Genomic DNA, 17,078 nt, shown 5'->3' with positions numbered 1-17,078 from the left:
AAAAAGAAAAAGAAAGAAAAAAAAAAGGCTAAAGAGAAAAGGCTACTCTATTTTTACATGAATTTCTTCTCTTCTCTTCTCTTTTTTTCATGACTTAGGCCATTCATCATGAGCAATAGGTCATTTAAAAATCATGAAATAGTAACCTTAATAAGCCATGGCAGTTTATAATTAACCACAGGATTGAACTGTTGGAACGTTTGGATGCTGACTCATGGTCTCAAGCGTGAAAATCATGTAGGTGTCCATCAGAATGCACTGATCTTTCTGGTGCTGTACTTGTATATCTTTTACGGTTCACTCCCTGCTGAGACTTCCTATTGTTCTGAGACTTCCTATTGTTGGCCCCAGATTACCTGTCGAAAAGAAAATTCGGGGAAGAAAACAAACACCAAGGAAAAACAAAAAACACAACCCTTCCTCTCCTTCTAATCCTGGCTCAAAAATAATCACTTGCTTGAACAAACCCAGCTTGATTGGGATAGAAGATGTCCATGATGCATGGGAGCATAAAGTTGACATTCAATAGTGATTTTACACAAATATGAAAGTAAGAGAGATGTGAGACACGTATTTGGTGATTAGAAGTCTGACAAATTTGTGGCTATTTACACGTGTAGGGTGCCAAAACATGGCAACAACCACAACCTTAATGGCTGTATTCCAAGTGCCTCTCAAGAGTATCACCAGCCCCAGTTGACCTTGCAGTCTCATTGTTGAAGTCCAACCCTTTCTCTTGTATGCTTTTCTGCATATGCTTCCTTTTTATCCATGAATTGGCACAAGCAAGATATTCTCACATGGCATCCACATATTGCAAATTTATATTGGACTTACTCCCGTGACCTGTGCAATTATAAGGCAGTATAAGTATACAGATCTGACCTGCCAAGTGTCATAACTTTTTGTTTGCAGTAGAAGATTAAAAAAGAAAACGATGACACTGTCCATTATGAAGCATAAATGGAGGAAAAAAGTCTGAATAAGACCCATATGATCGAATGTTCTCGACAAAATATGCACACCCCAGAAAGGTAACTTAGGGAAAATTATTTTAAACTTTCTAGTAAAAAGCCTCCATTTGTAAATAAACGATGTACTCTTTGTAATGGAGAAGTGAACTATTGTTTTTCTCACAATCATGGTATAATCTAACTACTTGAGTTTAAATGCCCAGAAATATTGATTAAAGAATTTAAAGAGTATTAACTACTACTAAACCTTGAGCTAAGTTGTTGCTTCATTCACATCTATTCAGTGCTGGAACCCATTTGCGTTGCATAAGATTTCTAAACTAGAGCCCAAACAGATCTAAGTGTTCATTATTTGCAGTGTAAGTGCAAAAACCTTGGTCTTGGATTGTTTTCGCTTTCTTTCCTTTAGACAACATTTTATTAATGAAAAGGATCAGCTTATATGAGACAGGTATACAGTGTAAATGTAACCAGGTTGGTCAGTAGCTATCAATCATGGAAGACATTGTACAAGATCCGGTTAACTTTTTATGCCTGATTCAATTCTAGAAGCCAACACAGGAGTCCATGGATAGTCACTGCATCAGAAACTGCTTTAATTTGATCTAGAACAACTTTGGTAGCAGACTATAGTCTGCAAAGTGGATTTTTATTGAGCATTTAACAATACAAGGTTTACAATGTAGAAATTCCTTTTCTGCCTGTACTACAATGTATGTTTTGCTGATTAATTATATGGAAACAGACCAACTCACTAAGTCACATGTTTTATCATATTAGGACATTTATTATAAGATAAAATTTTAAGAGAGGATTTATAACAATGAAATTCCCATAAAATTATATAAGAATATCTTATAATATAACACAAATTCACAATGTCCTAGTTTATGAACTAGGAAGCTGTATATCTTTTGATGGCACATCCCTACCTAAAATATCTTTTCCACAAAAACAGAAAGTATTTCTCATGAAAGAAATAATTCATGTCACAGACCTATTAGACAAGGAACAATAAAACAGAGGATGCATGATAGCAACTAATAATAGGAAAAAAGAGGGCCCGTAATTGATTATGTATCAATTTGATATTTTAAACATTAATTAAAAAACTTAGAAGGCAAGATAAGAACTACAAAAAGGCTACTCTTATACCAGCAATGCAGTATAAAATATCTATAAGAGAAGAAAAAGCAGAATACAAGAAGAAAAATGGGGAGGAACCTATAGAAACCAGCTTCAGCCTGAAAAGAAAACCTGGACTCTTATCCAAATTCCTCTGGCAACACTCGCGCCCCACTGAAAAGAAAAGCCATATAGAAACCCCAAGCATCAGCACCAGCACACACTAAGAAGAACTGGACTTTACTTCCAAAAATGTAGAGCTAGACAACTAGTGCCCTGAAAAATCTGAAAGCACCAAAACCAACTTCAGCCACTTAGAAGACTCTGCAAGATCCCTTTGAGATCAACCCCACTACTTTCCTCCAGTTGCCTTCCCTGTTTGAACCCTTTCCCTTCTTGGTTCCCTCTGATGTCGGCATCAAGATAGTCCTACAATCAATGTAGGAGTATTCTTGATTATTTTACTTATATGTTTTTTGAATAATTTCTGTTTTAGGGTTGTTTTTGATAGGTTTACTTAATGCCAGTGGAGTCTAGACTGACAGTTATGCTACCCCTCCTGAGATCCCAGATAGCTGGAACCAACATATGTGATCACCTTTCTAGGATAAAATGGAATAAGAAATATAATTTTTTCTTTGGGTTGCAGTGACATTTCTGTAGTTTTGATGAATAGTAACACAAGCTCTACTATTCCATAAAAGGATCTTGTAAGTGATGTTTTATGGAATAGTGAATTGAAAGAGCTCTCATGAAGTGATGCAAGTTTTACTTGTGTTTTTCTTCTTAACATAAACCACTGTTCTCCCTATCTCATCTTTGTATATTCTTTTTTCTCTTCTAATTCTCCGTTACTGTTTTAATCAAGAACCTTTAGACCAGTATCTTCTTTAGAGGAAGCTCTCGTTGCTTGGAACAATCTACCGGAAGAAGCTACTTGGGAAGAGTATTCTTGCTTTCAGCAGGAATTTTTTGTCTTGAGACCACGGCCGGGGGGGGGGGGGGGCATACTGCTAGGCCCATCTCCACTAATCGGTCCACTACCACCGTCCCCATCCAGCATATCCAAAGAATATGTGAGAGAATCTCATTAGCAAGTCAGTTACTACTGAAAATCCCCCCATGTGATGTAATCCTTATATATACAACATATCTGCAATAAAAGGGGTTACCTTTTGAGTGCATAAACCCTAATTCCCTCATCTCTCTTCTCTGTAGGAAGCCTGAGCTCCCTTGAAGAAGCTCCAGAGATAGGCTGAACCTATCAAGGAGTTTTAGAAATTATTTAGTTCCTTAGTTGTATTAGGTGGCAGGGTATGTGTATTTTTATCTTTTCTTTTAGTTCTCTTTTCAATTGTTAATTAAGTAGAGGTATTTCAGACTTTGTACACAGGTTTATTGCTATAAACTTGTAATAAAAGTGGGGCAGGAATTAGAGGATGTTAGTCTTTCTCTTCCTCTCTGCCACAGCCCTATTTTCTTTTCTCCTTCTCTTGTTCTCTTCTCTTCTAATCCCAAATTAAATTTGTTTTAGGACAGACCACACAGCTATTACAAATTACAGCCTGGCACTAGGCACCCCCATTCTAAAACTTCTCTCCCAACCCCTTCTCTTGCCAATGAAGCACCCAATTGAATGAGGACTTAAAGAAGCACCTAGAGAGCAAGCCACCCTCACCTAATGTCTGAATTCCCAAGGGATTTCATCTTGTGCTTTCATTCGTAGAATTGTAGTTTGCAATCATCTTCCACTTCCACATTTCTCATTCCCTGCAACTCTAATAATTTTAAACCTTGAATTAAGCCAATAACTCAGCCCTCAAAGAATTACCCCCACCAACTGGGCCTGAGTAGCTGAAAATTAGATTACCACAATGATAACTTACCACTCCCCCCACACCTGAAACCCCTGTATTTCCCAGGCAGCACCCATCGTTAAGTTTAACCATCTCATCTGCAGGATAGGTCCATTCCACAACCCTTTGAGTCTATCGAATTGGAGTTCAGCCACAATATGCCATCCCATAAGTAGGTCATTGAGAAAAATACCTCTAAATTCCTCACAAATTACAGCTCAATGAGCTACCCTAATTTTATGAGTTCAAATAGCTTCCCTACGTGGGCCTTGGCACAATGGTTGGGTGCTCCATAGTGACCTCGGTGACCAGGATTCAAAATCTTGGAAACAGCCTCTCTGTGTGTTTTGCAGGGGTAAGGCTGTTACATCTGTCCCTCCCCAGACCCCGCATGGGTGGGAATCTCATGCACTACGCTGCCCTTTAAATAGCTCCTTTACCTGTCTATATTTCTCCTAAAAAATCCTGGCATTTCTTTCACCCCATAACACAACACCCTGCACACACTATCACAAGACCTTTTACCTCCGAGTGCACCACCTATCAAGTTATTTTTAAACAAGTCAATTACAAATGGGCCTACCGACGTTTTTCCCAAACAGCATAAAGAATAGATCCCACAATCTAGAGGCATAAGAACAATGCACAAAGAGATGGTTTTTCCCCGTTCTTGAAGCAGCTCTTTTGGATCCTTTCATAGGTTTAATGATTTGGTTGACAGCCTCGCAACAAAAAATCTTGACTTTAGGAGGAGTAAGTTGGGATAACACAAGGATGATGATGATGATGATGATTAAATATATCTATTTAGTTGAAAAAGGAAGAGAAGAGTACCCATTTTACTTCACAAGAAAAAAACTAAAGATAAAACAGATGTCTTTAGTTAAATTGTAAATAATTGGATGTCATAAATAACAAAGAAAAAAACTCAATTGCAAAACCTGGTTTTGTGAGCTTGTGGCAGTGGTCCAGTGCTGAGGATGATATGTTGCAGTTGATCTATTACTGATGAATGTCACTACTCTTGATTGTGTTTGTCTATCAACCGCAAGTGGAGGGGGCATTTCTCTCATGACCCATAGCACAAAGGCTGAAGGTACTGATGAACCTGAAAGAAGTGTGTGAAATTTGCTTGAAATATTTGGCAGAATATTTGAATTGTACTGTTTATAAAAGTTTGTGCATGCTCAAAACAAGATAAAATTATAAAAATATGCACTTAAGCAATTCAGGTAAATTTATTCTTATCTCACTGATCAAATTAATTAACAAAGATGTGGTTAAATTATGCTCTAACATCAAATCAAATTATGCTTTCATTAATATAAAGAAAACAAAAAAGCCATGTACAACTAGAGGCTGTACACAGGGAATTTATAAACAATACATACAGAAAGAATTCCTATACCACCAACCCGCAGTGTTTACAAGATGATTTTCAAAGGCAAAGTGACACATTTCTGCTCTATTAAAACTTCTATAAGTTCTATGTCCTGCTATTCAAGAATGCAGTTTGCCCAATATTTTTTTTTTTGATTAATCTAGGAAAAATGAATTTGCTAATCAGATCACAAAAAATGCATACTATTTTCTATTTTCCAATTGTTTGCCCAATATTTTCTGCCATACATCCTCTTCTGAGCAGCCTTAGTTCTAAAACTCCCCACTGTTTACAAGAAGATTTTCAAGGCAAAAAAGTGCTGCATTCTGATCTATGAAGCTTCTATCAGTTCTATGTGTATTCAAGAATGTAGTTTGCCCAGTATTTTCTGCCATACATCCTCTGCTGAGCAGCCTTAGTTCTAAAACGTCATAGAATCTCTCCTGCCAAATTACCCAAAAGATAACCCATGGAATCATTTGCCATATGATTTTCCCTTTCTTGCTCAAAACATGCAGGTAACATCATTTCAACACCTTCCACTTTTATCCCTGGAGAATCTACATTATAATAGTTGAAGGACAGACATTCTATGGTGCCAAGCACCCCCATAAGCAGGGTTTCCTTGCAATATAGGAAATAATAAGTTTCCATGATGAACAACCTACAAATTATCTACTAATGTTCCCTAATATATTATGCATGTAGACTTTCATTGTTTTAGTTCAGCATTTTTTTTTTATGAATGATTTACTACTTAAGATTTGGAAAACTTGAAATGGAGAAATGTGTAGTGAATAAAATCACAACCCTATATTTGCAGTGGTCCCCAGTTGATTTTGTTTTGTTCTCTTTCTTTTTCCGGTTCAGTGACAATCAAATGGATTTTTTTTTTTTTTTTTGAAAAAAGGGTAAGGTAGGGTTAGAATGGATAGTGATCAAAGACGACAAAGTTTGGTAAAGTTCGGAGCATGTTTGGCATAAAAGGAAAAAAATGTTAGAATTGGGAAAAGAATTAAAAAAAAAACTGAGGAATTTAGGGTTCTAGGTGAAAGTCTGGGAGATATTTGGAGGGATAAAAGGATTTGAGATACGGGGGCATTCAAATATGGGAGGGACAGGAGATGGTTTGACATCAAAAGTCAAAATGGCCAAAATAGAAAATTTCCAATTTTGCTAAAAATTAAAGGAAAAACTCATCAAGATCAGTTCCGATTCTTTGAGAACAGTGAACGAATGTCATTTGATGAAGAACTCATGGAAGTTGATAGCAGTAATAGCTTCTTGAAAGATTAAAAAGAAAATACACATAGAAAACCCAGAATCACTCAAAGGGGTGCCTATGGCATTAAAATCACTCACCACACATAGCATAAGATGCAAAATCTCAAATCACTCACCACAAATAGCATAAGTTTTAGTAGGCTACAATGCTACGTATATACATACATAAACTACTTAACCAATGACTCTAAAAGTTTAAACATGACTAAACTATAACTAGACAAATAGAACTATTAGAATGGACCTACAGACAACAGATAAACTACATTCAAAATATACAAAAATACATAAAATCAACTTGAGAACTTGTTGGGGAAACTACAGTACCTATGAAGTAATATAATACTACTAAAAGAGATGTATTTACACCATCAATGTATTTCTGACGCCAATGATAAAGCACCTACAATCAGAAATTTATATGTTAAAATTTGAACACTGCCAAACTTAAAAAAAAAAAAAAAAAGATCTTGCAGATAACAAGTACATACAGGAATATCAGTAACAAGAGACACTAAGGCACTTGACGTGAAGCATACAACAGAGACAACTGCCAGACCTGCAACCTGCACGCAATAGCAAAATTTTCAACAAGTTACCAGCAGGAGCAGTAAATAATTGGCAACAAATTAAGGACCCAAACAACTAGTAAAACAATGATAAGAATGCAAACATAAAAATGAAAGTAGTAAAAAATTAGCAAAATCAAAAAAAAAATTCAAAAACTATATAATACACAAGGATTGTATTAACAGTGTCACAGGGGAACTGGTTAAGGTGATTAAGCATTTAAACATTCTGGGTCAAAGGGGGTTAAGTGTGAATAGAGGGAAGCAAAATTGCTCAAAATAGCTACCAGAGAGTGCACCAATTGCCCTTAACCAGATTCCTTAATACATACATAAAATAGAATAAATAACTAGTTAGATCTTACATCAATATTTAAACAGTAAAAATAGTGAATAAAAAAAAGTTTTAAAGAATAACCATATAGAAAATACCTTCCACATTTCAGATGAAGCTTTTTCTGATCGTACTCTGCTCATTTTCAAGAAGAGTAGAAGTCCTGGCATTGTAATGCAATGAAAAAAAAGTTTAAGCTCAAATAAAAGATGAAAGCATGATGAGTTTATAATTACAATGCACTAATATTTACCATAGGACAAGGCCACAAATCTTATACACAACCCAATTGATCAACTATGTTAATATTTGTGCCTTGAATATCAAAAAGCTAGGTTTTTTTATAGACAACAGTTAAGCATTACTAATCATGATAAATGAATATTCTATATACAACAGAAGGTGCCAAGAACTTCCAAATGTAAACTAGCTTCAGCTACCTAGCTTTCTAGCTCTTTTCTTTGTAGCTCATAAGCTTATTTTATAATTTTGCCCAGAAAATTTGGTCCTCGTTCACCTCTTTATTTGGCCATTGTATTAGCCAACCATTTGCAGATCCATGAATAACAGATGGAGAAGGAAGGATTTTTGTATAGGCAGAAGGGTGCAAAGAGACTTGAAATCATTATTGGTGGGGTGGAGTGAATAGGGTATCAAGAATCTCCCGAAACTTACAAAAAATCTTTCATAATTTTCTCCAATATTTTGGCAATGAGAGCTGGCACTTTAAACACCAAAAGGTAATAGATTGGTAGGTTGGTGAGGGTTTATTTTATTACGGTGATTATGCCCCTAAACAATACATAGTTTGAATTACAGGTGGAAGGTTTTTTTATAGGGCCTGTCAAAACCGAATCCAAAAAACTAGATTGAAAATTGCCTCCAAGAGGGATCCGTATAAAACAGAGAAGCCAATTTTTGGAACTGCAGTTTTGCATTTCTTATTTTGACTCCACATAAGTGCCACATAGATGCTGACCTTTTTTTATGATAAATAAAAAAGAAATTTTATTAAGGAAAAAGATTGAAGAAGATACATCAGGGTGATAAGAAGTCACCCAATCAAAGGAAAGATCAAGATTGTCTCTCAAATAGATGATGGCTTTTAACATACAAAAAGATGTATTTAGTTAAGTGTAGTTAACTTGAAATGGCTACACCACATTTTTAAATTGGGGTATGTGCATGGGGTGCAGTGTTTTAAAAGCACAAGAGGCAATTTGTGCCCGAGGTGCAAGGGTGCAAGGCGAGGCGCATGCCTTTTTGAAGCAAGGCGCAAAATACAAAAAAATGCCAAAAAAAATAAAACAAACTGTCAGAAAATTCAAAACAAAATATTAATAAAAATATTAACTTAAATTTTAAAATAAATGTTTAAAAAACCTATTATCTAAAATTAAAATACATAAACATAACATGTAAAGCATATTCAAATGAAAATTTAAAAATAAAATCAAACATATAAAACATTTCCAAACATGTAAAACCCACAATCTCCTTTTTTAGTCAATTGCATTACTTCAAGTAGCTAATGTGATGTAAAACATATTGCATTCCTAATTCTACGAGCCGCCTTTGTACCAAGCCCCTCAAGGCAAGCCCAAACAAGTCCATGTTAGGGTCTTAAATTCATAATTCTCATACAACAAATAATGATTTTATAATTTTAATTGCCTTTTAAGAAGATATTTTATTAGGATGAATGAATGAACAACATTGTCCCAACACCCCAGCCCAGCCGCTAGGTTCAAAAAAAGGAAAAAAGTTTAAAAATTTTAAAAGGCACATGCCTGGGCTGAGGTGCAAGGTGCATCAGGCGCACGCCTAGGCACACCAGGCGTGCACCTTTTGAAAGTGTGGTGCCTAGGACCTAGGTGAGGCGCATACCCTAAATGTGCGCCTAGGTGCACCTGCCTTGGCATTAAAAAGTTTTTTGTACTTTTTGGGTTCATGGCATTGGGTTATGTGCATGGGTTGTTGGGGCCTTGGCATAAAAAACTAATGGCACCTACATGTTTATAATAAACTATTGTGCAGTGTGTTTTGTGACAAAACATCTCATTTTCTCAATTCTCAATGTCATGATTAAGTTGGAACATTGTTAAAACACTCTGGTACCAAACACCATCTTAATCATTTTATGAAGTAAACCAATAAGAGAATATATTCCATGGGTTTAAAAGTTAAGACAAAATTCACGACAGTATATGCAACAATCAAGAAAAGGAATGTGCAAAACACAAGCTTATAGGAAAATATAATGGAAGATGATCATTTCTCACCATAGCAAGCTAAAGCTCCACCAAGCAAAAGGATTGCAATGGAAAAAATATCTATATAGACCTGCAAGATTATTACAATTGTTATACCATAAATACACTTGTCAATAAATACAACCGACTGAAATTAAGTTTGGTAACAAATTAAGACATTTTAACCATTCCATTACATCACAACTATTTTATTGGATAAGACAAGAAATAGTATTTTGAAACCTAAAGAGAAAGGCAGCTTTTTTAATGAGTAATAAAAGTTTTATTAAACTGCTTTAGAATTGTAACATCATACAACAACCCATAGAGAGGTGCAAGCTGCAGCCTCTCCTGATAGCTCATAAATAAAGTAGTAATGAATTACATAAATCACAGCTGAGCCCAAAACAATTCTTCTCTATTTACCCCTTGTTTGGCTAATACATCATCTAAAGTATCTATTGATCTCCCCACCCACTGTATGGAAACCAACATGTTCCTTGTCAAACAAATAAATTTCTAAATTTCATTCTTGTAGCACCATATTGTATCCTCGGGATTTTTTAGCCAGCCCACAACCACCTTGGAATCATAGTTTTCAAGGTGCCAAGGTGAGGCTAGGCGACAAGGGGGCACCTTGTCGCCTAATCGCCTAGGCGATGGATTTTTTTAAGTAAAAACATGTATCCTAGGGTAGTTTCTAGGTTCCATAATCATATTTCCTTAATAAACATCCATAATTTTCATAAGAAAAGTATAAACTTCATGTTAAATTATAGAAAATCAACACATTCCAACATATTCATGAGAAGAAAAAGAAGAAAGAAAAGAAAATTCAAAAAATATAGGGGCTGAACCCCTATTTCTGTTATAGGAAAATAAGAAAAGAAAAGGTGAAAGAAGAAGAAGAAGAAGAAGAAGAAGAAGAAGAAGAAGAAGAAGTGTTGATTGGACAACATTTTATGTTCTTCCTTACTTATTGGTTCAGGTTTTGAAGTCTTCGAGGGTTCAATACAGCATTTAGCAATGTTTGTGTTGATTAAACTCTAACAAATAAGAAAATAATAAAAAGGAATTAGTATATACACAAAATGAATATTTTAGTTTAAAAATGTCTGTTTTATAATTATAACTTTAAAAAATTAAGAATATAAAAGTTTTTTATATTCAATGATTAAATGCTCTACCCCCAATTGGTTTGCAAACTGCACCCCTTGTACAGAAGCTAAAAGCTCTTACCTAATAGAATCTTCAACTCCTAAAGGACCTGAGTAGAGCAGTACCACCTCTCCAAACTCATTCCTCAAAGCACACCCCATTCCAGATAGCCCTGGATTGTCCAAACTACTTCCATCGATGTTCAGCTTTAAAGATCCCTCAGATGGAGGAGACAACCTTGTAATTGTCTTATTTTTAATGGAGGAGCACCTCGCTATTTGTTCCCAGTTTCTCCAAAGGTCGTCATAGGAGAATTGCTGAAAGATTTCCAAAGTCTTTAGCCACAGAATTGCCCTATTTAACACACATTCTTTCAGTTCCTGCATTCTCCTTTCCTTCTGTTGAAAAATTCTACCATTCCTTTTCCCATAAAGTCCAAATCAAGGCAGCACGAGCATATCTCCACATAATTCTCCCTCTTTTAGTAGGCCAAGGGAAAGTAGAGCATTCAAAAATCAAGGCAGACTTCAGCTGGAAAGCTCCAAATACTCCCAAACAACGAGAGTAGCCAAGCCCGCCCATAAGTCTGCAGAGAATGGACAAGATATTAGTAGATGATAACAATCCTCCCCATGAGATCTACAAAGGATACACCAGTTGGAAGAAATATAAAGGAAAGGTCTTCGCTTTAGTAGGTTATATAAAGTGTTTGCTTTCCCATAATACACTTCCCAACAAAATGTGATAATCTTTGGGGGAACCAGCCTGCACCAAATTTCCTTTGAAGGAAAAGGTTGTGGGATAGAGGACTGGGAAATGGACTTGAAAAAAGAAGCACAAGTAAAGGTCCGTTTGGGTCTAGGAGCCCACTCCCTTTTGTCTAGCTTGGAGGGATCTAAACAAACCTGGTTAAAGAAACACAGTAAATCAGAGAGGGATTCAATTTCATCATCCCTTAAACCTCTACGGAAACCAAAGTCCTAGGTAGGACCCATAGGTGTTCCTGAAGAAGAGAAATTTTGAAACTGCTGCTTTTCTATACAATGAAACAGAAAATAACAATAGGGAAAGGTCCTTTAGAGGGGTGTTAGCAATCCAAATGTCTTCCTAAAACCAGACACCATTACCAAAGCAAATATCCTACCTAACGAACCCAAGGAAATGAGGAAGGGTGTTGTAAATGGACTTCCAAGGTGCTGTCAAGTTAGCCTGCCTTGATACGCCAGCATCCTACCCACTTGCTGAACTCCAGTGATTGCTTCCCACCACTTCATGTCAAAGCCTCTCACTCTCCAATGGTCATCGCCAAAGCCATTTCCCCAAAAAAGCTTTTTTTTTCAACCCCCTCCCTATTCCCCCCCCCTTCCCCCCTTTTCTTTACTTATACACACAATTTTCCACTTAATTAAATGATCCTTTTTTCCTTGTCCTGGTTCCCGTAGGAAATCTCTCATTAACTTCTCTAGCTTCCTAGCTTCCCTAGGTGGTATCCTAAAGACAAAGAATAAGTGGGTAAGTTTGGCAATGTAGATCTTATTAAGGTGATTCTACCAATGAGATGTAATTCTTCTCCCACGAGGTTAGCTTTCGAGCATTGGATTCCAAAATCTGCTCTCCTTAGGATTTGCCCTAGATAGGACATAGGCCAGGGAAAGATGGAACACTGAAGACACTCTGCAATAGCCTCAACCTCTCCATCCTCCAACCTGCTATGCAACTCTTTTCCAAATTTATTTTCAGATTGGAAATCCTTTCAAAACCTTTGATTAGCTCTACCCCCTTCACAAAAGATCATGAGGTCATCTTCAAATTGAAGGTGGGTAACTGGAATCTGGTTCCTCCCTACTCTCCACCCCCTAATGATATCTTCTCTATCAGCCTTGTAATGATTCGACTAATCACATTAGCTACTGAAGTAAAGAGAAAGGGAGAGAGGGGATCCCCTTGCCTAACACCCCTGCCAGCTAGAAAAAGAATCCACCACATCATTAACGAGCAAGGCCGTGTGTTGATCTACCATGATTTATGCAAGTTCACCAAAATTTGGGATTGATTCCTACCTTCAGCAAGGTTAAGGGATTATAACGTTTGGAGGATGGGCTGCCCCACTGAGTGAAAAAATAAATAAATAAATAAATAAAAAGCAAAGCTTCCAATCATCATCATCATCTAATCCTTGTCCCAACTATATGGGGTCAGATACAGCATAAACCTTCCAATGGTTTGAGAAAATGAGAATAAACTTCTTATATAAAAATGAGAATAAACATACCCGGGCCAGTGTTGAAGAATCAATGGGATTCTTTCCCATGCCAATCCAGATTAACACAGAAAATGTTATCATTAAGACAAAGACTAGCACAATCACCTGGTAAAAGATGTATCAAATTAGTTTGATTCTGTCCAATAAAATCAGTCCAAGTGCTTCTAAATTTGCTGTTGTAACATCAATAACAGATATTGAAAACTTATTATGAAAACTATCTAAATATATACAACATGAAACTATTATCATCAACATACCACAATCACAAACTTTTGTCTACTGCCAACATGAATAGATGGAAAAGGGCAACATTTTCTATGACCATCCATGTTAGATGGACCTGGTTCATTCTTTGACCTTTCCAACAAAGCATCTCGACAACTATTGTCTTCATCTTCTTCATCTTCATCATTTGCCTGATGGCAAAGGTCAACCCTATAAAACCAATCCCATAGAAGCATTAATGAGTTTAATTGGCTTCTAAACCTAAAATATATTTTATAAACAAGATCCAAAAAGTAAACCTTCACATAGTACTTGTAGCTTTCAGTACCAAGTTTTTTTAAAGCCAAAAGGCAAGGTTTATTAATATATGCTCACATTACATATTGAAGATAAAAAATCAAAAAGAAAAGTGAAAATATACAACATAAAAAATCAAACTCAACATTCTAAGAAATAATGCAATAATCATATTAATGCATGTAGTAAATATTAAGTATATTTTATGGCATCTGATCCAAGTCCTGATTCTTGATGTTATTTAATATATAGATTAGATTGTACAGTTATCAGATTGGCATAAACAGCATCAATAGGATAGATGTTTATGAGTCAATGTTATGAAAATTGCAATCATATTATAAATCGTAGAGAAAGCTGAATCAAATCAAATCATGAATCATATCATATATCGAAAGATTGTTTCTATTTTTACAAACTTAAAAAAGTTAAATGTAGATTTTCTAAACAGATAAACATATATAAGAAAGTGATTTTATCATATTATTAAGCAATATTTACCATATATATACCTAAAACCATAGAATTCACTAGTCACTGGCCAGGAAATTGTTGTGGTCCCCTGTTCTTTGCCTCAAAACCCAGGTACATGTGTAAATTCGGTCTTGGTTACTGACTTGGGAATTGAGCCTGTTGCAGGTATTTCTATCATCCATCCAGGTGCCTTGCCTTAGAGAGAAGGGGTGGATAGAGGTTTGGTGGTTGAGAAAGGGGAAGTAGGATAAAGTGGGGGGCAAGAAAGAGAAGAAGTTGATAGGGTCTAGGCTCTAAAAAGTGCTTTGTTTGAAGAGCTTAAAGAAAAGGAATTAGCTGAAGAAGAGGAGACATGTTGTAGATAGGATAGTGAAGTTAGAGAGGGAAATCCCCAAGGAGTGTGAGCTAATTCCGATAGGTAAGGAGAAGAGAAGGAGAGGAAGAGGAAAGGGAAGGAGGCGATGAAGGTCTACTCTAGGAAGAGTGAGGAAAAGAAGAGAGGAAGAAGAAAGAAGAGACCAGAAGTGGAGAAGTTGTTATTTGATGTAGAAGGGGATATAGAATATAGTGGAAGGAGGGAAGGAGAAAAGGTACAAAGTAGGAATTCATCTTGAGATTAGGGGTACAAAGTTAGTAATATGGAATGTTAGACGATTGGAGAGTGGAGGTTAATCAAGGATTTGCTCAGAAGAGAAAGACCAAGCATTGTCATGATTCAAGAAACACAATTAGGAGAGTTGGACAAGAGGTGGATTATAAGTATATGGGGTTCAAGAGGCATTAGTCGCTTAGTGGTCCCCTCTCAGAGGCTTCAGGGGGAGTGTTAACCATGTGGAGAAATGAAATATTGGAGTCAGTGGAGGAATTAATTGCAAGGTTCTCTGTCTCGATGAAATGCAGAAATCTTGACGATGGTTTTGTTTTGGTTTTATCCAATGTGTATGGAAATACTAGATACTTCCATGCTTAGGCTAACGGTAGGAGACGAAAAAATGTGGACAAGTTGGAGGTAAATGGAGCAATTGTTTCAAGTCAAGAAGAAAATGCTAAAGCTTTAGTTGATCAATTTCAATCCATATACAGAAGACCCTTGAATCAAAGAGAGAGTTTGGAAGGTTTTGCTTGGTCTTTTTTTTTTTGTCCCATAGGTAGCAAGGTGGCTGGATAGGAATTTTGAAGAGATGGAAAGTAAGAACATTGTTGTCTTGATAAATAGATCTAAGGCCCCTGTCAAACTCAGCATTATTCCTGTCTGTCAAACTATTTGGCAGCTTCGGAGAGTTAACTTCCTCCAATCTCAGATCAACATCAAAGAGAAGGCTAGTGTCAAGCACATCTTCCAATAAAACCACTTCGATAATCTCTTCTAGTTTATCTGTATCTGATCCAGACGATAAAGAATCTTCCTCTTCATCAAACATTTCACAATCAATCCACCTGCCATCTTCCACATCTCTCTCCTCTTTGTGTGTCCTAGCATATCTCGGATTTGGGCGATCCAAACTTGTACTGTCTTCCTCTTGGTATTTTAGGGTTCTTGGAACCCATTGAAAGTTTTCCTTGTTCGGCATACTCAGGTTGTTCTTCAACTGGGTCTTCTTTGGGTAAGAAGATAGACCCAGACTTTTGTCTATAGTCCCTTCCCTCTTTCTTACTCTCATGTGACTATTGAGTGAGTCACGTAAGACCTCCGCCCGGTTCAACCCCTTGGCCTGACTGGCATGTTCCTGTTTGGTTCAGGCTCATTACCTTCCACAACTCGCCCCTCGTCTGACCCCCTTATGACTACATCGGCAAAGGATGGCCCCACCTCCTGATTTTTAACATTTAATTTTTTTAATTAACTTCTTTAATTAGGCTGCCGCTCAATAAATCCCTGCTGCTCGACTTTTCCTTTCCCCTAATTAACTTCTTTATTTTCACCCTCTCTCTTCATGCCACGTGGGTTTGTAGACTCCACATCATCATTGTCTTCCTCCTTCGAACACTGGCTCCACAACATCGCTTCAGCTTCCATCAGGATCCAAATTTTCCTCAAAAGGCCATCGGAGAAGATAGCCACCACCCAAGGAACCTCTTTCAGCTTCAACGCACGCAGCTTCACTTCAACTGCTCGCAAATTGCTAAAGTTGCAATCCACCATCAAGCCCCCCATTGTAGAGATTATCTTCTCAACGATCATCTTCCTCCAGAAGTTAAACGGCAGCCCTACTAATTTTATGTTGAGATTTCCCACTGATATGTCCTACTCATTACAAGACATATGCCACTCTTTGATAGTAATCAAACCTGCCTGGATTACAAGTGAAGATAGCTCAGTCTTCTCACCCCCTGCATCTAGAACAGCTTTTTCTCACTAAAAGGCACTACCATTGCATCCAAAGGAAGCCTAAACTTCTTTGCAATATCATCGACAATCGGCTGCTAGTCTATAATCTTCTTGCCAGTAGTTACCACATATCTGTTCTACCATGCCCCTTTCACCACTCCGAACTCCCATCTTTTGTGTTTTCAGTGAGTAGGAAATCATAGGTTTTAGGCTCTGTTCTACAATTACCGTTTGTCTTTCCTTTACATCACTGTTCACCGTTTCATCCCCTATTGACACCTCCACTTCTTTCTCCCGTATAATCCTTTGCATCCCATTCTTCACCTCCTCTGTCAAAACTAGGTATTCCTCTAACCTCCCCACAAAGAGTCTCCAACCATTCTTTTTATTTCCTTCTGGAATACAGACAATCTTCCTCTTCCCTTGCCTGAAATACTCTGTTAATATTATGTACCAGCCTTTCTTGTTGTTTCTCAGTTCAGGTGGCCCTTCCATCCATTTTCTTTCTTCATAAAAGTGGCTCCATCCACGAATCCTTTCACCCACACCACAGC

General features: G+C 36.9%; 1 protein-coding gene across 4 annotated transcripts in view; it reads right to left on the bottom strand.

Moving 5' to 3' along the window:
• Positions 1-453: 453 nt before the first annotated feature.
• Positions 454-17,078, bottom strand: part of CAND3 (tobamovirus multiplication protein) — a 75,001-nt gene continuing 58,376 nt past the window's right edge. For 2 of the 4 annotated variants that reach the window (XM_088974436.1, XM_088974438.1), the window contains 9 exons: positions 13,457-13,634; positions 13,206-13,301; positions 9,806-9,866; positions 7,622-7,686; positions 7,112-7,186; positions 6,948-7,023; positions 4,897-5,063; positions 2,199-2,273; positions 454-846 (listed from right to left, as the gene is read on the bottom strand). In XM_088974436.1, coding sequence (XP_088830562.1) covers positions 2,214-2,273; positions 4,897-5,063; positions 6,948-7,023; positions 7,112-7,186; positions 7,622-7,686; positions 9,806-9,866; positions 13,206-13,301; positions 13,457-13,634 — 778 coding nt within the window. In that variant the 3' untranslated portion in view covers positions 454-846; positions 2,199-2,213. The remainder of the gene's footprint in view (positions 847-2,198; positions 2,274-4,896; positions 5,064-6,947; positions 7,024-7,111; positions 7,187-7,621; positions 7,687-9,805; positions 9,867-13,205; positions 13,302-13,456; positions 13,635-17,078) is intronic. The other 2 variants (XM_088974437.1, XM_088974439.1) reach the window with 1 other exon arrangement.

This window comes from Nelumbo lutea, chromosome 3 (assembly GCF_056320005.1).
Source record: "Nelumbo lutea isolate HS-2025 chromosome 3, American lotus-T2T, whole genome shotgun sequence".
Taxonomy (NCBI): domain Eukaryota; kingdom Viridiplantae; phylum Streptophyta; class Magnoliopsida; order Proteales; family Nelumbonaceae; genus Nelumbo; species Nelumbo lutea.
The sequence above is the reverse complement of the archived record's forward strand: the minus strand, read 5'-3'. Positions and strand labels throughout refer to the sequence as shown.